Source organism: Dama dama, chromosome 21 (assembly GCF_033118175.1).
Source record: "Dama dama isolate Ldn47 chromosome 21, ASM3311817v1, whole genome shotgun sequence".
Lineage (NCBI taxonomy): Eukaryota > Metazoa > Chordata > Mammalia > Artiodactyla > Cervidae > Dama > Dama dama.
Window position 1 is genome coordinate 63,514,499 of NC_083701.1, and position 24,687 is coordinate 63,539,185.

A 24,687-nucleotide genomic window follows, 5' to 3' on the forward strand; every position below is an offset into this window, starting at 1 on the left:
GATTGTGGGCAGGAGGAGAAGGGGCCGACAGAGGATGAGATGGCTGGATGGCATCACCGACTCGATGGGCATAAGTTTGAGTAAACTCCGGGCGCTGGTGATGGACAGGGAGGCCTGGCGTGCTGCGATTCATGGGGTCGCAAAGAGTCAGACATGACTGAGCGACTGAACTGAACTGAACTGAAGGTCCTTGGGGACAGGTTGGGAGGAGGCGTGGCAAGAGGGACAAAAATAAACCGTTCAGAGGACTTTTCTAGGGACTCATAATTTGTGATAATTTTGCTAGGTTACCTAACTGAACAGCGGGCAAGGCCAAACTGAATCTAGTGCATGAGAGCTCTCATTGCAGTTAATTTTCATTTTAATTAGACATGATCCATAAGCATCCCGAGGACCAGGGGCTGGCTGGGGGAAAACATAACCAATAATCATGAAAACTAGAGAGGGAAGCGTGGGCAGTTAGCACTACTTCAAAAGGTTGCTTCAAGATGTTTGGAAGGGTATCCTCGGGAAATCCAGAGAAACGAATCAAATCAGATAGGGTCAAAAGCAGTGAAGGCAAGTGAGGAGCGGCAGCTTTGGGCCAAGAACGTGCCCCAGGCCAGCCGAGATTGGTTATGGGTCCAGACTAGGCCTCAGCCTCTCGCCCTTCCAGTCCGGGCTTCTTTCCTCCCCACGCCTGCACCAGGGCCAGCCCTGTCCTGCGCCCCGGCCCCGCCCACCAGCCCCCTAACCCCCGGCCCCAGCGCCTGGCCCCGCCCACCACACTGGGCCGCGGCCGGCCCCGCCCACTCTTCCCCGGCCCGCGGCCGGCCCCGCCCACCTTTCCCCGGCCGGGGCCGGCGGCCGAGGGGCGGGGCGGGCCGGGAGGAGCCCAGCTCGGCCCGCGGGCGGGGGATCCGCCGCGGAGTTACGGGAAAGTTGGTCCGAGTTCCTGGAGTTTCCTGCTTGTGGCTCTTCGGGCTCGGCCGGCCGGTGCCCCGGCCCTCTGCCCGCCTCCAGCCTTCGCCGCCCACCTGGTCCCTCCTTCTGCCCCTAGCCGCCATGGAGCAGCCGCCAGCGCCCAAGAGGTAAACGAACGCGGGGCGCGAGGAGCAGGAGGGAGGCGGCGCTGCCGGCCGCGGGGCGGGGGCGGCTAGGCCGGGCGGGACCGCGACCCCCTTTCCGCGACTGCGGGGCCCCGAGCCGGGCGCTCCGGGGGTCGCAGGGCGGGTCCTAGCGCCGGGCCGCGCCTGTCGGTGGGTGAGGCGGGGCCGGAGGGGAGGCCGAGCCTCGCGTCCCCAGCGGCCCGCCGGGCCTGGCGCGCGCGGGGAGAGTCGGTGGGCAGCGCGGGGCGCCCCGCGGCCGGACTCCGGGGGCGGGCGCGGTTCTCCCGCGTGTCAGGGTCAGCATCTGGGAGACGTAAAACTAGGAAATTACTAGACTTCGTATAACCATCTAGGCTTTCTTGTCAAATGTTTTCCAGAATGTTGCTCACCCCCCACCCTTTTTTTTTTTTTTTTTGAGAAAGCGGTTTGTTTATTTACAGTTCAAGGAATTAAATATTAATAGCTAGACAGTCTGTAAAACTTCATGTGCAAATGCTGCACTAACAGGTGTTCTTCGCCCCTTACTCCGCAAGTTCAAAAGTATTTATGGATGCAGGACAGTAGGAGGCTTAAATTAGAACCCCTCCCCCATATGGGGTGTATATGTGTGTGTGTGTGTGTGTGTGTGTGTGTGTGTGTGTGTTTCTTTTAGCTTGTAAAAATAGTGATGCTTTGGTATTTACTGTTCGTTAATATTCTTTGGTATATTGTAAAGGTAGCAGTACACAGCAGATACTTTTGAACTGGAATTTGAAATGGTCTTGAAAAGCTAAATCAAGGCTGTCCATTGATACAAATTTGTAATGTGTATTTCCCCCCATAAGGGTGAATCAGTTGATTGATGTTGGATAAAGCATTTCACTTAGATCTTTCATTTTTAATTTGTAAAATAAGGGTACCAATCTTTCTCCCAGATAGTGCTGTTGTGAAGAGTAAAGAGAGTTTTGATAGCTAGAGATCTTTAGAGGAAAGGTGGTATATTCAAGAATATGGAATAATTGAAAGGTAGGAACTTCGTGAGCTATTGTGAATTGTGTGACTAGACATGTGAGCCTTGAAGCCTGGGAACCATCTGTTCAGGTGAAAAGGGGGGTTTGTTGGGGAGTTTCCAAAAGAGACCTGCTGTTTGAGCCCTTGATAAATTCTTCTCTGGCATTTTAAAATATCCCAATTCTAATATTGATTTGGCACTCAGTTTTAATACTGTAACAAAAACTGGAACCAGTTTTCCCCCCATTTTGTTTTGGAAGGAATGTAAAGGGTACCTCTGAGTTCCTACAGTTAAGGCCAAGTTGAATGACTCTGAATTGAAGGAGAAACTCTCTATTGATGAGCTGGACGCCAAGTTATGAGCGTTTCACTGTAGATGTAAGAGCGAACCCCTGCCCTTGCAGGGACACTAGAGAACCTGGAGGAGTTGGGGAGGGGTGGTGGTGTGTACCACCATCCGGTGGTGACTTACACTTTTCAAAGTGTTTGGTTGCACGTTTAAGAGACTTATTTTTAGCTCTCTTCAGAGAGACATGTTCATCCAGGAAGCCATTTCTAAAGAGCAAAAGATATGTGACAAATCCCATATGTTTGAATATCTCTTAAAGATTTTTTTCATAGCGTTTTCTTTTCCATCATATTGTTTAATCCTTAAAGCAACCCCATTGAGTAGGTTGGATTATACACATTAATCCTGTTTTATAAGATGAGGACACTAAGAGGGTTCACCACCTGGAGGGCTATGACAGAGATAACTGACAGGGAATTTTTGTGTTGCACTTTTTAATGATTACCCTCTAATAATGAAATGAAGCTACCATTTTTTTTTTGAGATGTTAACTGTTTGCCAAGGATTTTGTATATACATTCTTTTACTTTGTTGTCTCAAGGAATAGAAATCCTGGCTCTGCAACTTACTGTGCTAGTTCTGAATTTAATTTCTTCATCTGTAAAATGTGTTTTGGAGTAAATGAGATCATATGTAGAGCACTTAGTACAGTGCTTCATAATATGTCCAGTAATGTTAGTTGTCTGTATTTTCCTTATTAACTGAAGCTTGGAAAGGTTAAGTAACTTGGTCGGGTGGAGGAGGTGCCAGTAGAACACTTCGCGCAGTGCTTCACAATATGTTCAGTAATGTTGAGCTGCAAGGTCTGTGTCCCCACTCATTGTGTCCAGCGATGCCTCTTTTTGAAGCTGAAACTCTGCTTGCTGTCTTAGCATTCCATGATCATCTGTTTCTATAATCTTCTCGTCCCCTTTGCTTGTTCTCCTTTTAATCTCTGTAAGAATTCCACTTCGCTTTTCTGCTGTGAGTAGCTCTTCCTTAGGGTTCAGACATTATTACGTGGTCACAAATGTGTTGCTGATGATCAAGTCTATATGACCAATAGCTGCTCCTCAGTTAGTAGTTTTGGTTTCTTCATGTGGATCCATTTCTTTCATTATCTTATTTAGTTTGTCACTGCATCCTATCAAATTTTCCATTGGAAAGTCTGTGTCCACGCCCTTTCATTCCCAGTATTACTACCCCATTCCAGGGTTTTAAGACCCCCACAGTTGATTTATAGCAGTGCCTTCCAGTTGGGCACTCTGGTTCAATGATTATCAAAGCATTTTAACAGCAGAAGAGCTCTCTCTGGAGTAGAGGCAGAGCCCTGGAACTTGGTTCTCAGTGCCTCACCTCCCTCTGTTCCCCTTTTGATTTCGTATGGAATCCTCTCATGATCAATAGAACACTGCACTAGTTCATCCTGCACACAGCTTCTGTTCTGATTTTTTTTTTTTTTTTTTTTGCTAAAACATCACTTCAGTCATGCTCCTCCTTTTTTTGGGGGAGGGGAGATTGGGGCACACTCTTTGACTGGTACCCAAGAGCTCCATCGCTTGGTCTCCAACTTAACCCCCAACCTTATGTTACTTTTGCAAGCTGAATCTTTCCTTCTAAAGTCTCCCTGTTGTTCTTTGTTTAGGTTATAGGCTGTAGGTACTCCCAGGTTTGCCTTTGTTCATGATTTTCCCTTAGAAAAGTCTGTGTTATTTATTTATTTTTTACTAGTAATCTTATGTTTTATTCAAAGCCTGCTTCATAAAGTATCTTTTTTTTTTTTAAAATTTTATTTTATTTATTTATTTATTTTTTAATTAGTTGGAGGCTAATTACTTCACAACATTTCAGTGGGTTTTGTCATACATTGATATGAATCAGCCATAGATTTACACGTATTCCCCATCCCGATCCCCCCTCCCACCTCCCTCTCCACCCAATTCCCCTGGGTCTTCCCAGTGCACCAGGCCCAAGCACTTGTCTCATGCATCCCACCTGGGCTGGTGATCTGTTTTACCATAGATAGTATACATGCTGTTCTTTTGAAATATCCCACCCTCACCTTCTCCCACAGAGTTCAAAAGTCTGTTCTGTATTTCTGTGTCTCTTTTTCTGTTTTGCATATAGGGTTATCGTTGCCATCTTTCTAAATTCCATATATATGTGTTAGTATGCTGTAATGTTCTTTATCTTTCTGGCTTACTTCACTCTGTATAAGGGGCTCCAGTTTCATCCATCTCATTAGGACTGATTCAAATGAATTCTTTTTAATGGCTGAGTAATATTCCATGGTGTATATGTACCACAGCTTCCTTATCCATTCATCTGCTGATGGGCATCTAGGTTGCTTCCATGTCCTGGCTATTATAAACAGTGCCCGTAAAGTATCTTATATGAGTGTTTTCTAGCCTAAACTGTTTCTTTTTATTCCTATAATGATATTCATTTGAGTATCAATCTTAAGATTGTTCTTTTTTTTAATTATAAAGTTTTAGACATCCAAAAGATAATGGGGATGAATTTAGTAAATACTTACACATCACCACTCAGCTTTAAAAATAAAATATTCCCAATATAATTGAAGTTCCCGAAGTATATCTCTTCTCATTTGCATTCCTTTCCCATCCCCTCGAGGGTTGTCACTGTTGTGAATTGGGTGTTTGTCATTCCCGTACATGTTTGCCATTCCCATACATGTCTTTAAACTTTTAGTTTATATATATATATAACTGTTGTTTATATATATCTGACATAGCATCAGGCCTTGATGTTAGGCCCAGCTTTGTCACTGACTTTGAAAGTTGCTTCTTTGGGTATCATTCTTCTCCTCTGGGAGTTGGAGATTCCAGTGTACAACCAGGTCTGAGAAACTAGTGCCTAGATGATCTGTAAAGCCCCTCTTACCTTTTCAATATTGATTTGCTCTCTTCAACAAGGCCCGTGTTAACATAGTGATAGGGCTGACCACATCTTTTGCCTAATTTGAGGATCAGAATGGCTTTTAGATCCCCCAGATTTCCTTAATACCTCATCACAAAGGTCTTCAGATATCTTTATTAAAATGAAGTCCCTCTGGGAAGGGATGTATCACTAACTCAATGGACATGAGTTTGAGCAAGCTCTGGGAGATGATGAAGGACAGGGAAGCCTGGTGTGCTGCAATCCATGAGGTGGCAAAGAGTTGGACAAACGACAGAGCAACTGAACAACAACTGGGAAGGGAAATCCACTAAATTGTTGTTAATTATCAGATAGATTGAGTTTATCAGATTTCTGTTTAGGGGAACTATTAGATGACAGAAAAATGACCATACAATAGGTAAGTTTTGATAGGTAGAAAGGGAAGTGACCAAACCTGGGCTCTTCTCCGGGAAGAACATTCACAGAAGGGGAGGTAGGTGGATCTCTGTGATAGGTGGGGAGCATGAGAACTCTGGTTGCTGGAGGGTAGATAGTTATATACAGTACTTGTCAAAGATAGGATAGAAAATCATTGTTGGAGAGAAATTCTTTACCAGATAAGCCTGGTCCCTGATGGGTTATAGGATTGATAGTTATTTAAAGTTTAAAATTCATTGATTAAGGTTATACTTAGAGGACAAGTTGGATTGAAATAGTGAAAATATTGGAAGGATAATGAGAAAAAAAAGTAAACTGCTGAAGCATATGTACTCTCAAGAGTTCTTTGATTTAAGCTGGCGAAAGTTTCCAGCTTCAGTGGCAGGCAAGTGGAGGAGATGGTCAAGTAGTTCAGTGGGAAAATAATCCAGCAAACTGTGTCTTTACATTAACGACTTGGCCCCAAAGTATATTTGTCCTCCCTTTGGCTTTTCTTGGTTAATATGGGGTGGCTCCAACTCCATTCGAATGAATTTAAGCCCTATAGGTGGGAACAATCAATTGGCTCTTCCTTTCTAGAGAGGAGTATGACAGCCTCCGGAGCAGTTCTTGGTGAGCAAACTTCAGTTGTGCATTAAGACAGAAGATAAACTCAGTCTTTTAGTCAGCTCTCGGCAATGATTAATTTATGCATTGTTCTTTAAGGGGCTGAGATATAGCGTATACTGGCACTGAAGAATTTGTTAGGATGTAAAGAAAAAGGTAAATGTATGTTAAACACAGCTAGTTTTGAAATTTGTTTTCCTGAAATAATCCCAGAAAATTTCAGTGCTCATTCCAGAAATGTGTACTAGTAAAGCTTTAAAGATAATGGGTTTAAATGGAGCACTTCTTGTTTGGTTGTGCAGGGGGAAAGTGCTTAGAATTTAGTTTTTCTAGTTTCAAAAAAGTCTGTGTAGAATTAGAGGTACTGTCACTTCAGCCCATCATATGTTATGATTTTTTTTTTTTGTTAATATTGATGATGAGACTCCAAAGCAGAAGTTTCATGAAATGAACTACATGTAATGTTCTCTGGTATTTTTCTATTTTCTGTTCTTTTCTAGTTCTTCGAAAAGTTGCTAGTCATGACCTACCAAATTTTCATAACCTACTAACCAGTTGTGATCTGCAGTTTGAGAAACATTCGTTGGTGTATATAGTTGTGACAGTGAGGAAACCGATTGCGTTTCCAGCACTATACTTTAGAGCTTGATGATGGCATTGTCAAAGGAATCCAGAGTGGTATAATTGTAACAAGCTATACGTACAATAGAGCTATTCTTTGTAAAACAAAAAGGGAGGTGAAGGAGGAAGAGGAAACCATTATTTAAAAACAACCGTCTTTCAAACACTGTGTATATGTCCCAGGTAAGGTACAGGAAAGTGGAAAATGATTATGCCTGGCATCTGACAGAGTTTATAAAGGGACATATTCCCTGGTGGCTCAGTGGTAGAGAATCCACCTGCAATGGTGGAGACGTGGGTTCGATCCCTGGGTCAGAAGGATCCCCTGGAGCAGGAAATGGCAACCCACTCCAGTATTTTTGCCTGGGAAATCCTGTGGACAGAGGAGCCTGGGGCTACGGTCTGTGGAGTCTTAAGAGAGTTGAACATGACTGAGCAACTAAAACAATAGTAATACATGAAGGTTTCTTGAAGGTAAAGGCTTTTTTGCCTTTTGATGTGGAATGACCCAGTACACTGGAAATATCCGACTGTAATTATGATAACCTCAATTTCTGACTCCCTACCAGCTCCACCCTTTCTATCTACCAGAGAGGTCTTTAGATTTTTCTTCTAAAGTGAACATTTGTACTGTCTGAGAGACATTTTCTTTTTCAGTTGTCTCAAGCTTCTTGTTATGATTTTATTTGAATTGCTTCATATGTCAGGATTACTCTAATTTTCCAAAGCTTTTAGCTTATAGTGTAGAATAAAGATTGTATATTTGAAATGTGTTATTACAACTGTTTTTTCTACATACAGTCTCAAGTTGCATAAATGAAAGTAACAAATGTGTAAACAGACATGTATGAAAGTTAGAAATAAGTCCGTTGCTTGCGTGCCATGAAATTAAGGTGCAGATTACCTTGAACTTCTGAAGAGTACATAAAAAGATATATCTTAAATCATGACTCTGTAGCCAAATGAGAATTACAGAAAGCTCTCAGCACTAGTAATAAATAATATAGGTGTACGCATGTAGTACTGTATGTGGGTTCTGAATTAGTGTGCACATGTAGTCCTGTATTAATACATAGATTTTGTATAATACCAGACATCTCAGTAACGAGGTAAGATGGAGTAAATGTTTCGGATGTGTTGTTATAAGTATTAGTATCTTGATACACACAAAAAATTGGGGAAATAGGTGAGTACGTATGATTTTTAAAGATGAGATCATTTCTTTAATTCAAAATATAGAGTGTTATTCTCTGTCCAGGTCATCTCTTCTTTTTTTTGTCTTTCGCTTTAACATTGCTTTCTGTATCTTTGTCTTTTTTAAAAAAAAACAAACTGAAGTGTAGTTAATTTATAATGTTATATTAGTTTCAGGTGTCCAGCAAAGTGATGCGGTCACACACACGCATATATTCTTTTTCAGGTTCTTTCCCATTATAGGTTATTACAAGATGCTGAGAATAGTTCTCTGTGCTGTACAGTAGATCTTGGTTGTTTACCTGTTTTATATACAGTAGTGTGCGTATTTTAATCCCAAATTCCTTATTTATCTACCCCTCCATCCCTTTGGTAACCTTAAGTTTGTTTTCTCTGAGTCCATTTCTGTTTTGTAAATATGTTCATTTTTTTTAGATTCCACATATAAGTGATATCATATGATATTTGTCTTTCTCCATCTGACTTACTTCACTCAGTATGAGAATCTCAGATTCATCTATGTTGCTGTGAATGGCACTATTTCACTTTTTTTTATAACTGAGTAATATTCCACTGAATATATGTACTGTATTTTCTTTATCCAGTCATCTATTGATGGACATTTAGGTTGCAGATCATGTTTTCACTTTTAGAGTTTTTGATTTTCTGAAATTGTGGGACCTAGAGTTCTGTGATTGGAAAGGAATGTAAGTTAGGATTATTTTTGTGATTTAGGTGAACTTTTTACATATTTGAAGAAATTAAAGAGAATAGGCAGTTAATTTCCTTGACTCTTTCTGTCTCTAGCCATATTATTTTTCCTGTCTGGCGGGTTGCCCCGTTCTACTCTTTCTTTGTAAAAAGTGACTTTACTCACCCATTGTTGCTCATGGCACCAATTGGTTGTCATCCTTGAGTTCATTAATTTGCTCATTTATTCATATATTCAGTAATTACTAATTAACTACCTTCAAATGCCAGGTGTACATGCTTGAATGCAACAGATGAAATCTTTGCCCCTGAACATACACTTTAGTTGGAGCTTGAACTGTGAGAGGGAGAAGTAGTATCTATTGTTAAGAAAAATGGTGGAACCTGCTTAATAGGGGAGTTGAAGGAGGTTTCCTAAGAAGGTAGCACTTAAGCTGTCAACATGAGGTTGAGAAGTACTCAGTGTGAGTGTCTGGAAAGAGTATTCCAGGCAGAGCAAAAAGCTGTGAGAAGGCCTGGAGGTGGGGAAGAGTTTACAATGTAGTGTGTGGGAGGAATTGAAATAAGGCCACGGTGGCTGTGTTGTAGACTGGGAGAAAGTGGTTGGAGATGAGGTCAGAGAGATGGGCAGGGATTCAATGATGCAAGCCATGGAAAGGAATTTGGATTTAAGTCTGTGTAGTGGCTGTCACTAAATGGTTTTAAGTGGAATTTTAAACAGTTTGTGTCTTTATAAGAGCACTCTTATTGCTTGGGTAGGATAAATTGTAGAGGGTTAGGAATAAAATCTACCCCGGTGGCCCAGTGGTAAAGAATCTGCCTGCAATGCAGGAGAGGCAGGTTCAATTGATCCCTTGGTGGGGAAAATTCCCTGGTGAAGGCAATGGCAACCCACTCCAGTATTCTTGCCTGGGAAATCCCATGGACAGAGGAGCCTGGTGGGCTGTAGTTCATGGGGTCGCAAAGAGTCAGACACGACTGAGTGACTGAACACACACACACACACACACACACGAATAAAAGCAGAGACACAAGTGAGAAGGCCATTGATGTAGTCCTTGGTTAGAGATGGTGAAGTCCACGGAGATGAAGAGAAGTGAACAGAAGATTTAAGTTATGTTTTGGAGTTAGAAATGAAAGACTGATAAGTCAGATGTGGGGAATAAGGAAGAAGGAAACAATTCTGGCTCCTGGGTGTTGGATTTGGACTACTTGGTGGATGGTGAAAGACTGGGAGAGGAACAGGTTAGTTACCTGTATTCGCTTCCTTAGAATTCCAAACTCCCAGGAATGTGAATCTGTTTGGCCCAAAATATTGATATTAGGTGGTTCCCTCAGAAGAGGAAATGTGTAGGGAGGAAATGATGGGCATTGACTTCTTTCTTCAACCTCTTGTTTTCACTGCATTAGACTAGAGAATGGGAAACAAATCAAGCCTCTGTTAAGTGTTGAAATGTTCGGCTGACCTGATATTTAAGAAAAACCTTAGGCTACCCACTCTACTATGCTGGCCTGGAGAATTCCATGGACTGTATAGCCCAAGGGGTCGCAAAGAGTCGGACACGACTGAGCGACTTTCACTCTTTTATTGCAAAATGAAACATCAGTAAAAAACAAATGTATGGTTTGACGAATTTCTATAAGGCAGACACCTTTATAATCACGTCAGGTTAAGAAACAGAGCTTTGCCACCCTCTGAGTGCTCCATGCCAGTCACAGCCACCTTTCCCCACATGTAACCATTATCCTTACTTTTATGGTAAATCACTTGAATGTGCATTGCTGGACACTGTAGGTTAGTCTTGACAATTAAAAAATAGTTTTTATATGAGTTTTTAATCTTTAGGTTGGTCCTCTATCTTTTCTCGTCTCCTTTTCCTGTTGAAGACCCAGACTGTTTGAATTGTTTCCTGCAGCCTGGATCTTGCTGATTGCTTGCTCAAAGCGCAGTTCAGCACGTTCATTTGTCCTCCATATTTCCTGCAGATGGGCAGCTGGATCCAGAGACTGGATCAGGGCTCAAGTCAGTCCCTTAGGCATCATAATAGGTGGTGTTCTCAAGACTGTATGAGTCACTTAATGTCTAGTTGCCTCTCTTTTTTGTGATGTTAGCAGCTGTTGATGGTTAATACTTATTTCTCTTAATTTGTTGGGAGTTGCAGAATGGTGAAATTGAAAATACACCATTTTGTTTTCAATTATTAGTTGGAATGGTTTTTTAAAGAGTAACTTTTCTCAGCTTCTATGTGGTTAGCCATTGGAAAGGAAAAGACAGGATAAATGCTTGATTTTTTCCCTTTATTTACCCGTTTTTAAGATAATGAATCAAGTCCCTGTTTTCCTCCAAAGGGGACTCATTCCTTTTTTTTTCTTTTTTTAAAAATGCCATTGTGAGCTGATGAATGTAGACATATTTGATGGATTTAATTCATTGCATTTACTTTTGCTGAAGCTCAGAGTGTCCCATCTTTGATCAGTGGGAATCCCTTTAATTGACAACATGACCCGCATGGTCTTTGAGAGCTTCTTTGCTTTCTGCTGTGATAAGATACTGAGGCCTCATCTTGTTCATCTTTTGTCCCAGATCTGGAATCAACGTGTACACTAAGCCCTACTTTTAGTGAGAGATGGTATTTCAAGACCCTAACCTGGCCACTAATATGATGTTATTTTAAAATAAGAGTTTTATTTCTAGATAGGAAGCCTGACTCGTTTTTTTCAAACTATGGGCTAGTCTATCAAAAAAATGTGAGCTAGCACTGGCAGTTTTACACTTTTTCCTGGATAATATCCACCATGCATTTATGTTTCTAAGTTTGAGTCAGAAATTGGACATGTGTAGACAGATTTCTGTGGTAGAGACTGTTTAGAGTGGACTTTTATCTTTTGTCTTCTCCCTATCTTAGTCTGGTTACCTTGTGACCCACTGTTATCCTAATATCTAGCCTCACTTTTTTCTTAGCTCTAAATGTTTCAGGTGACCTAGTTTCTTCTTTTCTTAAATGAGAAAAGGAAAATGAATCCAAGACAGAGAACACTACTAGTGACCTGATCAGATTTCAGGCCTTACTTTTAAGGTAGACCTTTTGGCTTGCCTTGTCTTATCTACATACAAGTATATCTGTGTAAAAACAAACAAAACAAGGGCATCTTGATGCTGCTTTATAAACCCAGCCCTAACTGACTGTAGTATGGCGAATTGCAAAATGAAGCACACCCAGATATTAGATGCCACATGTCACTACCTTTTACTTTTGATATTAACGCCTCTTGTTCTATTTTATTGTGCTTTTGAATAAGTAAAGTGAGATATTTGTCTCAGTGACATAGTTGGTAAGTTACATTTGCCACTGTGTCACATACTCATAAAAAGAATTAGTTTTGATGTGATGGCTTACTATATTAAAAGACATTAGGTTGCACTTACAAGTTGCTGTGTGAATTAGTTCATCATTGCAATCAAATAGCAGCCAGTAACCGTTTTCCAATGATATTGAATAATGTCTGTTCAAACATTTTTAATAGTGAAATCTAGGTCATAGAAAGGGATTAGAGAGAAATGATTGCACTGAATAGAATTTATAGTTTATGTAATTCCTAAGAATTATTAAAAAAAAAGATGAAATTAAACAATGGAATTTCATAAAAATTCCAGTGGAAACTTAAAAATACATGTACTCATTAGCTCTTGAGAGGAAAGTATTTTGATAATTTTCTTTTCCTGGTAGGTTGAGTTTTCCTTCTGTACACTTGAGTCTCATTTATACTTCCAAGGTCTTTTTTTCTAAAAGAACTCAAGTACCAGGCCAAGATAAGAAAATGGGATCACTCCACCCCTATATATACAGACTTGCAACACTTGATTAGTCAGCGTTAGTTAATGTTCATAAAAAAGTCATGTGATGTAAAACAGTCTCCCAAAATAGTGATATAGTGATAGCTTTATAGTATCGAACATTACTGGGAAGTATGATGTATTATGTAATAGATTTTCCAAATAAATGAAGTAAATCACTTCAAGCATTATACTCTTAAAATATTTTTAAAACAATTTTAAAACAACCAGTTTTGATGGAAATTCATTTCAAAGTGAGGACACTTGACCCAATCTTCTGGGACAAATCATTTGCTTTCTTGATTACTTAGTATTATTTTAAAATAAATTTTAGTTCATAAAAAACCATAATAAAATTCATGGAGCCATTCATAGTTTTAGTTTATAGAAACAGTCAAGGGTGCTGTTTTGTGTGTTAGAAGCTTCATTGCTACCTATAGCTGTTTCCTGCCCCCCGACCCCCCAAGTCTAGCGTCATTGTCACCTGTTTTTTCTCTTTCCTATGCTCTTCTCTAAACGGCAGCTTAGAACTAGTGATCTGACCTAACACTAGCTTTCCCTTTCTCAAAGTAAATGCTCTTTGTTCAGTGTTTGCTTACCTAAGGCCTTTTACTCTCCTGGGTTCATCAGTTCACTTCAGTTCAGTTCAGTCGCTCAGTCGTGTCCGATTCTTTGTGACTCCATGAATCACAGCACGCCGGGCCTCCCTGTCCATCACCAGCTCTCGGAGTCTACCCAAACCCATGTCCATTGAGTTGGTGATGCCATCCAACCATCTTATCCTCTGTCGTCCCCTTCTCCTTCTGCCCCCAGTCCTTCCCAGCATTAGGGTCTTTTCCAATGAGTCAGCTCTTTGCGTGAGTATTGGGAGTTTCAGCTTCAGCATCAGTCCTTCCAGTGAACGCCCAGGACTGATCTCCTTTAGGATGGACTGGTTGGATCTCCGTGCAGTCCAAGGGACTCTCAAGAGTCTTCTCCAGCACCACAGTTCAAAAGCATCAATTCTTCGGCACTCAGATTTCTTTATAGTCTAACTCTCACATCCATACATGACTACTGAAAAAACCATAGCCTTGACTAGCCGGACCTTTGTTGGCAAAGTAATGTCTCTGCTTTTAAATATGCTATCTAGGTTGGTCATAACTTTCCTTCCAAGGAGTAAGCGTCTTTTAATTTAATGGCTGCAATCACCATCTGCAGTGATTTTGGAGCCCCCCAAAATAAAGTCTGACACTGTTTCCACTGTTTTCCCATCTATTTCCCATGAAGTGATGGGACCGGAGGCCATGATCTTAGTTTTCTGAATGTTGAGCTTTAAGCCAACTTTTTCACTCTCCTCCTTCACTTTTCATCGAGAGGCTTTTTAGTTCCTCTTCAGTTTCTGCCATAAGGGTGGTGTCAACTGCATATCTGAGGTTATTGATATTTCTCCCGGCAATCTTGATTCCAGCTTGTCCTTCTTCCAGCCCAGCATTTCTCATGATGTACTCTGCATATAAGTTAAATAAGCAGGGTGACAATATACAGCCTTGATGCACTCCTTTTCCTATTTGGAACCAGTCTGTTGTTCCATGTCCAGTTCTAACTGTTGCTTCCTGACCTGCATACAGGTTTCTCAAGAGACAGGTCAGGGGGTCTGGTATTCCCATCTCTTTCAGAATTTTCCACAGTTTATTGTGATCCACACAGTCAGAGGCTTTGGCATAGTCAATAAAGCAGAAATAGATGTTTTTCTGGAACTCTCTTGCTTTTCCTATGATCCAGCGGATGTTGGCAATTTGATCTCTGGTTCCTCTGCCATTTCTAAAACCAGCTTGAACATCTGGAAGTTCACGGTTCACGTAGTACGTCTTAATCATCTTTTAACTAAGCAATTATTGTGCAGTGAAGGAGAGCAAAATTTTTCAAACTTTCCTAAATTTCTAAAATTAAGTATGAAAATAACAATTTTTTTGCTTCAAAAAAGAACAGATTTTATCTTAAAACCCTCACAAAACTCCCAAGTTAAACAAATTTCTGTCATTTTGAAACATTGCTTAGATTTTGAGGACCCATGGTATCACCAAACGGAATTGCTGTTTCAGAGCTATATTTGTGTACAAATAGGACTTCCTAGGTGGCTCAGTGGTAAAGAACCCACCTGCCAGTGCAGAAGCTGCAGGAGACACAGGGTTGATCCCTGGGTTGGGAAGATCTCCGGGGGGAGGAAGTGGCAACCCACTCCAGTATTCTTGCCGGGATAATCCCATGGACAGAGGAACCTGGAGGGCTGCAGTCTATAGTGTCGAAAAGAGTCGGACTCGACTGAGCACACACACACATACACACACAAAAACACACACACAAATATGGTAAAGTTGCATTTGTAGTAGTTTATTTTTAATTTCTATGGGTGAAATATTTAAGCTATTTATCTTTCTTATAATGATTGATCTTTTTTGTCTGTTAGACACAGCTGTAATTTTAAAATTTTATTTTTATTTCTTGGAAAAAAACCTCAAACAGGTGAAAATAATCCCAATTTTTTAAAAAAAGCAAAAGGAATTTTCACAAAGCACCAAAATCAGGAACTATTTCTCAGTTTCCTCCCCTTAATTTATTTACAAAGAACCTCGGAGAAGTACTGAGAAGTGGCTTCCTATATGCTGTTGCTCTGTAAGTAGTCAGAATGTGATGAGAAATCAAGTGAAACAGTGTCCATCTCTGCAAACAGCTGAAAGCAGCCACTGTCCCCACAGGTCGCCCCATACCTCTCTTTATGAAAGCCTATAAAAATTATGTGGAAGTCAGAGTGTAGAACTCATTGAATGATAGAAATATTAGTATGTTAGAGTTTAAACTTTCCTTGAATTTAGACTTTCATTAATGTGGCTATTACACCTTTAATTAATGTATTAATGTTTGGAATTGTTGCAGTTAATTATAGTGTACTTCTAGGGATGGGAGCAAGGAGTTGAGAGTGTATAGAGAATAAATCCTCATAGTTTATTTTCAAAATTTGAGGTGTGGGGAAATAAATGAGGAATTAAAACATATGAGTAAATACAGTTTTTAAGTGTAGGTAGTCTCTTTAGCACAAGTCATAGTGGATTTTTTTATATTCATGAGCAGACCTTGGGAAGTTTCATGTAGACGTCTCCTCTTTTATTGTTAATCAGCTAAAGATTCTGTTCCCTTTTTTAGTTCTCAAATTTAGGTATAGTTGTTGAGTGTTTAAAAATCTTTTTAATGACCTGGATTAAAAGTTACATAGTTCTAAAAAAAAAAAAAGTTACATAGTTCTGCGTATTTGTTATACAATTATTTTTAATTTCTATTTTGGTGGGATGTGAGTATGTTGGAGCATTTTCAAATGTGCTATTTTATGTTGTCTGCATTTTCTGGATTTGTATTTTTTTGAAAACGAGTTAGTAAGAAAGTAAATGCACTACCATGTCTTTAGGGCTGGGGAGTGTATCACAGTGTTTGTTAACTCCATAGAGGTTTGTTATAAGAAATTAAAAGGAATAATGCCACTTTCCAGTTGAGAGTAAGTGAAAAAATTCTTAGAAATTAAAAATGAAAGACTCCAGGGGTGAAGGAAGGGGAAAAATCTTAACTTCTTCTTTAAAGTCCTTTGCCAGGAAATTATAATTTTAGAGTACCTTCAGGCAGAGAGCCCAAGCTGAGAGGAAATGGTTTGATAGAGTTGAGAAACAAGACTTTCATTTAATTATGAAGTCTTCTATCCATTATAGACCATTTATTTTTTGAGTTGGATTTTAGTTCGTTCTAATGCCACTAATTAACTAAACTGTCATAAATTTTCATACAGTTTTAAAAAGTAAATATACTATGAGATCATCAAATTATATCTGTCTTACTATTTAAGAAGTGATAATTGCTAGGAAAACAGTTAAGAGCCAGAGCTTTAGAGTCAGGTAGAACATGGTTCCAATCTTAGTTCTGTTTCCTGATGCAGTGGTGGGTAAGTTACTTACGTTTTTTAAGTCTTGATATACTCACTTATAAAGAGGAGGTGAGAATAGTACCTTCTCTTTGGATTTTGTGAGGATTAAATGAAGTATATAAAAGTTATGCAGAAGTCAGAGTACAGAACTCACTAAATGATACAAATGTTAATGTTGTCAAGAGTTTAAACTCACCTTAAGTTATACTTTTATTAATGTAGCTATACTTTTAATCAGTGTATTGTTTGGGATTATTGCAGTTAAGTCTAGTATTTTTCTAAGGATGGGAGTGAAAAGTTCTGAGTGTATAGAGACTAAATCCTCACATTTTATCTTCACAGTTTAAATGGAGGGAGAAAAAAGCATTTACCTTTGAAGAGTTTCTGAGGTGTTTTAGAAATATGTCTGGCATTGCTGACATCTTTTGAAGAAAGACACAGTTTTCCACTGGAGTGCCAGGGAATTCCCATCTTTGAGACTATTGTGTTTGTCATTAGCCTGAATAGAAAGGCCTTTAAAGTTGATTTTTTAAAGAAAGCATTTGAATGCATTTTGTTTGGTATTATATTTATTCATTAAAGTATTCAATTAGTGCTAAGTGTGAAGTGGACCCTGTTGCTAAGCCCCAGTAAGCAATCATCCTAGGTAGGGTTCAACCCCTGGTAAAATTGCACGTCATAATGAAGAAGAGGACCTGGCTAGAGTGCAAATTCAGCAACGGAGAAAAAAACTCCCACATAGTCCTCAAGTGCCAGAATTACATTTTGGATCTGTTGAGCCAGTTCTCTGGTGGGGGATAGTACTAGTGCTTGGGTCTCCTTGAACTCAATCTCCAACTGTTGCAGGATGGAAATAGCAAATGTGGCTGTCTTGCCAGTACCTGATTGAGCTTGAGCAATTGCATCATACTCTTTAGTACATGGAATAATAGCTCTCTGCTGAATAGCTGATGGCTTCTCAGAATCATAAGCATAGATGCCCTGAAGAACAAACTTTTAATTTCATATCATCAGAGTTATCAGCAATCCCATTCCAGTTGCTCCTGATGATACCATCAGGGTCCATTCCCTCTGGGCCGCCATGTTCTCTGTTAAAATCCACGGAGCCACCAGACATGATCCAAAGAACCACTCAGTGTCCGACTGAAAAGCAACAGTGCAACTGTTAACATTAAAGAGCTACGACTCGTAGTAATACCTGTAATGTAATCACTAAAACACAGAGAACTTTGCCAGAAGAGAAAAAGACATCGAAAATGACAGAGCTGATATGAGGTAGAAGGTGCTCTTTGAAGGCGGAATCTCTCTTTTCTCAAAGCTGGGAGTTTTTTCCCTGTTGCTGAATTTGCACTCTAGCCAGGTCCTCTTCAAAATTAGTTTCCTAAGAGATCTAGAGGGCATATCCTAATTATTCTTCACTAGGGAGCTAGATCTAGCAGTGCAGAAAGCCAATCCTTTGTATTCCTTTCTATTTACACGTCTTCGGCCAAAACAACCCAAATAAAAATGGGCAAAAGATTTGAATAGACATTTCTCCAAAGAAGACCTGGGAGAACACTGCTTTTTCCCACTGTGTTAGCAATCATGTATAGATTATGTTCTTTCCTACTTTTTGAGATAGAAAGTCAATTGACAGAAAAACCAGATTGTATTTTCAGTTATTTATTTGAAAAAGATATTTCTAGGGTATGTCTGCTAAAGTATGTAGTAAACTATATCTTGCTAGTTCCATGAGAGGGAGATCTTGGAGGTGACTTGTTCTCCACAAAATTCACCAGCACCTGAGAGAGTGCATATTCTAAAGGACTCAGTCTTGAATAACTTTATTTGGATCTGTGATTAAAAACATTTATGATGAAATTTTGAGGTGTTAAAATCACAATATGTCAAGTACAGATAAAATTATACTCATTATATTGTGTTTGCCAAGGCAGGAAAATAGGAAAATGTATTTGTGTGTGTATGTATTTTAAATTGGCTTCCAATTATGAGGTTTTCTTTTTTATCTGTAAGGGCTTTAAAAGCTGATGATATAAAAATTAATTAAAATTATACCATAAACTGAAATGATCAGTTTTCATTTAAAAACACCAGAAAGGGAAAGAGGAAATAAAGATAAGCATGAATCGTTTACCAAAATAAATCATGTGTTTTTGCTTGACAAATACCCCTGAGACCATCTTTTTGCCTCAGTTAAATTAGTAACATTTCAGTTGTTCCACATGTTGAGAAAATAAGACATATGGACTAATAGAAAATTCCCATTAAACTTTTACTGGATTCACTTGGGGGACCTATGACTTGTGTGCTCAAAGTGAGCGTTTGCAAGCCTACTTTAAGAAAGTAATTATAACTCCCAAAGAGCTAAGTGGTGGTTAGCTTACCTTTTGGCTTAGTCTTAAAGATTTGTTAGTATGATGCTCTCTCCATCACTGTGTTCACGTGTGTGACTCATCTTCAGCTACTTTGTGCTTCCTTGTCCACAAAGGGCATGAAGCCCAGGGCGACATTGTGATGTTTTTGAAAATTTGAGAGGCTGACTTCTTTTTCTGGTAGGGATATACTCTTACTGGTCCATCGTATCTTTCCTTGTTGTTGTTGTTCAGTTTCTGAGTCGTGTCTCTTTGCGGCCCCATGGAGTGCAGTGTGCCAAGCTTCCCTGTCATTCACTATCTCCTGGAGTTTGCTCAGTGTCCATTGAGTGGGTGGTTCTATCTAACCATCTCATTCTCTGCTGCCCGCTTCTCCTCTTGCCTTCAGTCCTTCTGCATATCAGGATCTTTTCTGAAGAGTTGTGTGTTCCTATCAGGTGGCCAGAGTATTGAAACTTCAGCTTCAGCGTCAGTCCATCACTTCATGGCAAATAGATGGGGAAACAGTGGAAACAATCGCTGACTTTATTTTTCTGGGCTCCGAAATCACTGCGGATGGTGATTGCAGCCATGAAATTAAAAGACGCTTACTCCTTGGAAGGAAAATTATGACCAACCTAGACAGCATATTAAAAAGCAGAGACATTACTTTGCCAACAAAGGTCCAGTAGTCAAGGCTATGGTTTTTCCAGTGGTCATATATGGATGTGAGAGTTGGACTGTGAAGAAAGCTGAGCGCCGAAGAATTGATGCTTTTGAACTGTGGTGTTGGAGAAGACTCCTGAGAGTCCCTTGGACTGCACGGAGATCCAACCAGTCCATCCTAAAGGAGATCAGTCCTGGGTGTTCATTGGAAGGACTGAAGTTGATGCTGAAACTCCAATACTTTGGCCACCTGATGCAAAGAGCTGACTCATTTGAAAAGACCCTGATGCTGGGAAAGATTGCGGGCAGGAGGAGAAGGGGACGACAGAGGAAGAGATGGCTGGATGGCATCACCGACTCGATGGACATGGATTTGGGTGGACTCTGGGAGTTGGTGAGGGACAGGGAGGCTTGGCGTGCTGCGGTTCATGGGATCGCAAAGAGTCGGACACGACTGAGCGACTGAACTGAGCTGACTGATTAAGATTTTTTTTTATGTATTTTGGATACAGTTTCTGATAATATATGTGAGTTTTGTTCTCCAGTCACTTAGATTAAATAGTTCTGTATCAGTGCTTATATATTTGTATGCATGTACATGTGTATCTGGGATTCACGTGAAGATAGTACCCATAAAAACACGGAAAATGACCCACTGTCAAAAGATGAAATAGTCAACAGGACCAGAGTCAGAAGTGATAGAAACGCTGGAATCGCCGTGTCGGGATTTTGGATTCACAAGGGCTGCTGTGTTAAGTGTCTAGTGAAAGGTGGGCAGCACCTGTGCACAGTTCGGAGAATTTACCTGCGCAGTGGAAATTATTTCTTTTTGAAAGAGTCAAAAAGAAATGCTAGAGATAAAAGGTACAAAATAAAGAATTTAAACTGGTTGATATTGTTGTCTGTCTTCTATATCCTTACTGATTTTCTGTGAACTTACTGTATCAATTACTGAGAGAGGAGTTGTTGAAATCTCCTGCAGTTATTTTGAGTTTGTCCTTCTCCTATCAATAATTTGTTTCGTTTTGTGTTTTGTAAGCTTTGTTGTAGGGTGCTTACACATTTAGAGTTGTTATGTCTTCCTGATAAATTGACTGTTTGTCATTACAGAATATCCATTTTTAGCCCTGGTAATAATTTCTCTGCAGTCTTCTTTGCCTGATAGTAATACAACCACTTTAGTTTTGCTTTGATTAGTTTAACATGTCATCTGTGTTTGTATCTATATATCTGTATTCATCTATCTGTCTATCTTTATCTCCATCCTTTTACTTTTAACCTCTTTTTGTCTTTATAGTTAAGGTGATGTCAGAATGTAGTTGGGTCTTATTTTTTATCTAGTCTAGCAATCTTTCTCTTTTAATTGAATGATCTGGCTATATTATTTAAAGTAATTAACCAGTATAGTTCTGTTAAGTACATTTTTTCTACTTTTTTCCTAGTAGTTGCCCTAGGGATTATAGTATGTATCTTTATTACAATCAACTTCAGGTTAACCTGATTCCAGTAAATTTGCTTAATTATAGCTCCATTTCCCCTGTTGTGTTGTTTTTGTATATGTTTTACCTAAATATGTTACAATTTCAACAGTTCAGTGTTGAAATTATTGATTTAAACTGTCATGTTTTATAAGATAAATATACTATCTTTTCAGTTCAGTTCAGTTCAGTCACTCAGTCGTGTCCGACTCTGCGACCCCATGAATCGCAGCACGCCAGGCCTCCCTGTCCATCACAGATTCCCAGAATCCACTCAAACTCGTGTCCATCGAGTCAGTGATGCCATCCAGCCATCTCATCCTCTGTCGTCCCCTTCTCCTCCTGCCCCCAATCCCTCCCAGCATCCGGGTCTTTTCCAACGAGTCAACTCTTTGAATGAGGTGGCCAAAGTATTGGAGTTTCAGCTTCAGCGTCAGTCCTTCCAGACTGGTTGGATCTCTCTGCAGTCCAAGGGACTCTCAGGAGTCTTCTCCAACACCACAGTTCAAAAGCATCAATTTTTTGGTGCTCAGCTTTCTTCACAGTCCAACTCTCACATCCATACATGACCACTGGAAAAACCATAGCCTTGACTAGCCGGACCTTTGTTGGCAAAGTAATGTCTCTGCTTTTTAAATTTATGTTTATGTAAATATTTACCATTTCTTTTCACCCAGAAGCATTTCCTTTATTATTTCTTGTACAGAAGTTCTGCTTACAGCAGATTCTGTTAGTTTCTGTTTATCGGGGAATGTTCTTATTTTCCCTTCATTTTTGAAAGATAAATTTGCTGGATTTAAGGATTCTTGGATGACATTGTTCTTTTAGCACTTTGAGTGTTTCTTTCACTACCTTCTGGCTGCCATGGTTTCTGATGAGAACTCAGCTTTTAATGACATTCTTGTTCTAATTCATGATGAGCCGTTTTCTCTTTCTTTTTTCAGAAATTTCTTTTTGTCTTTCATCAGTTTGATTCCAATGTATCTAAATGTGGATCTTTGTGTGTTTATCTCCATTAATCATTTAGTTTCTTGTATGTGTACATTATTGTTTTTCTTCAAATTTTGGAAGTTTTCAGTCACTGTTTTTAAAAAAAGTATTTTTCTGCCTCTTATTCACTCTTTTCTCCTGCGTGCTTGTCAGTCATAGCCGCCTCTTTGCGAGTCTATGGACTATAGCCCACCAGGCTCGCTGTCCGTGGAATCCTCCAGGCAAGAATACTGTAGTGGGTTTCCATTTCCTCCTCCAGGGGATCTTCCTGACCCAGGGATCGAACCCGTGTCTCCTGTGTCTCCTGCATTGCAGGTTTATCGCTGAGCCACCAGGGAAGCCTCTTTTTCTCTTGAGATTCCCTTTATGACTGTATTGGTATGTTGATGTCTTACTAGGCTCTGAGGCTCTGTTGATTTTTCTTCACTCATTTTGTTTTCATAGGAAAGATACTTTATTTAGTTATTTTCATGTTTACTGATTTTTTTTATCTGTTATCTCAGAAATGCTGTCAAACTCTTCTAATGTATTGTCTTTAAGGTATTTTTCACATCCGAATTTTACATTTTTGTTAGTTTCTGTATTGCTATTGAGATTCTCTATTTTTTGTATAATTTTCGTGGTGTTTTCTTTTAATTTCCTTAACATAGTTTCATTTTTTTGAATGTATTTAGAGTAGCTGCTTTGAAGCCTTTTTCTGATGTATCCAATAGCTGGACCCACAGTGGGTCATTGTCTATTGACTGCTTTTGTTTTTTACATTGATTGCTTCTATTTTGTTTTGTTGAGTGCTTTACTAAGTATGGGTCACACTTTTCCTTTGCAGGTTTCATAATTTTTGGTTTGTTTAAAACTGTACTTGTAAAATGATACATTATAGGAGCCCTAGTTTCTCTCCTGCTTCCCAGGCTTTTTTTTTTTTTTTTAAACTTTCATGAACTTAAACTGTAGCATCTATCTCCCTGCAGTGCTTTGCTGGCAATACCTTGCTCACATCTTTTATTTTTAGTTTTCTAGCCAGAATTCTTTGGGATTGCCTTGTCCATCAGTGATTTGTGCAAAAGTTGTGCTCAAACACGTTGAGCCCATATGTCTTCCAGTCTCTGCTGATTCCAGTATCTGTGTATGGGTTGGGGAGCACATTGAAACCTATAGTTTTGAAGTCTCTTTTGACTTTTACTTTTCACTAGGTCTGATTTTTTTTCCCCCAGGCAATATTTTTATTTCAGAACAAATTCATATACAGTTTCTGTATAAGATCAGGCAATTGTTATAGTTCTACTTTGTATTATAAGCACAAAGGCATTATAAGCACACATCTCTAATAATACTAAAAAATTGATCTATGATTACGGTAATGTGATAGCAGATTGATTTTAAAACTACAGTCCTTAAGTATTAATACCTTAAAAATGATTCCTCATCATTGGGATTATTTTCACATTAAAAAAATTACAGTATAGTTCATTTATTGTATTTCAGATGTATAGCAAAGTGATTCAGTTATACATATTTTTTCAGATTATTTTCCATTACAGTTTACTTAAGGATATTGTATAGAGTTCTGCATGTTATGAGTGGAATATGTTGCTTATCTATTTTATATATAGTAGTATTTACCTGTTATTTCATACTCATAATTCATCCCTCTCCACCCCCCACTTTTGGTAACCATAAATTGTTTTCTGTGTCTGAGAGTCAGTTCCTATGTATATATAAATTCTTTTGTATTATCTTTTAGATTCCACATATAAGTGATATGTCAAATTTGTCTTTCTATGTCTGACTTACTTCACTAAGTATACTATTCTCAAGGTCTGTTCATGTTGCTGCAGATGGCAGTATTTCATTCTTTTTCATGAATAATATTCCACTTTGTGTGTGTGTGTGTAGGTATAAGACAGTGATTTGTTGATGGGCACTTTGGTTGTTTCTCTGTGTTGGCTGTCATAAATAGTGTGCTATGAACACTGAGGTGCATGTATCTTTTTTATTAGAGTTTTCACCTTTTCTGGATGTGTGTACCTAGGAATATATATCCTAGGGATCGCTGGATCATATGGTAGCTCTATTTTTAGTTCTTTTAAGGAACCTCCATGCTGTTTTCCATAGTGGCTGCACCAATTTACATTTCCATCAATAATGTAGGAGGGTTCCCTTTTCTCCACACCCTCTCTAACATTTTTTATTTGTAGACTTTTTGATGATAGCCATTTTGACCAGTGTGAGGTGACACCTCAGTGTGGTATTGATTTGCATTTCTTTAATAATTAACAGAGTTGAGCATCTTTTCATGTGCCTGTTGGCCATCTGTATATCTTCTTTGGAGAAATGTCTGTTCAGGTCTTCTAGTCAGTTTTTGACTAGGTTCTTTGTTGTTGTTTTTTTGATACTGAATTATATGAATTGTTTGTATATTTTAGATGTTAACCTCTTGTTCATTGTATCACCTGTACATATTTTCTCCTATAAGTTTTCTTTTTGTTTTGTTGATGGTTCTTTTGCCAGACAAAAGCTTTTAAGTTCCATTTGGTACTGTTT

The 24,687-nt window shown here is 39.3% G+C and overlaps 1 protein-coding gene and 1 pseudogene across 1 annotated transcript in view; one reads left to right on the forward strand and one right to left on the reverse strand.

Annotated features, from left to right (window-relative positions):
• The first annotated feature begins 858 nt into the window (after positions 1-858).
• Positions 859-24,687, forward strand: part of STK3 (serine/threonine kinase 3) — a 293,448-nt gene continuing 269,619 nt past the window's right edge. The window contains exon 1 of the mRNA XM_061123688.1: positions 859-1,070. Within this exon, the coding sequence (XP_060979671.1) occupies positions 1,045-1,070 (26 nt within the window). The 5' untranslated portion in view covers positions 859-1,044. The remainder of the gene's footprint in view (positions 1,071-24,687) is intronic.
• LOC133042360 (eukaryotic initiation factor 4A-II-like) lies at positions 17,199-17,778 on the reverse strand (annotated as a pseudogene).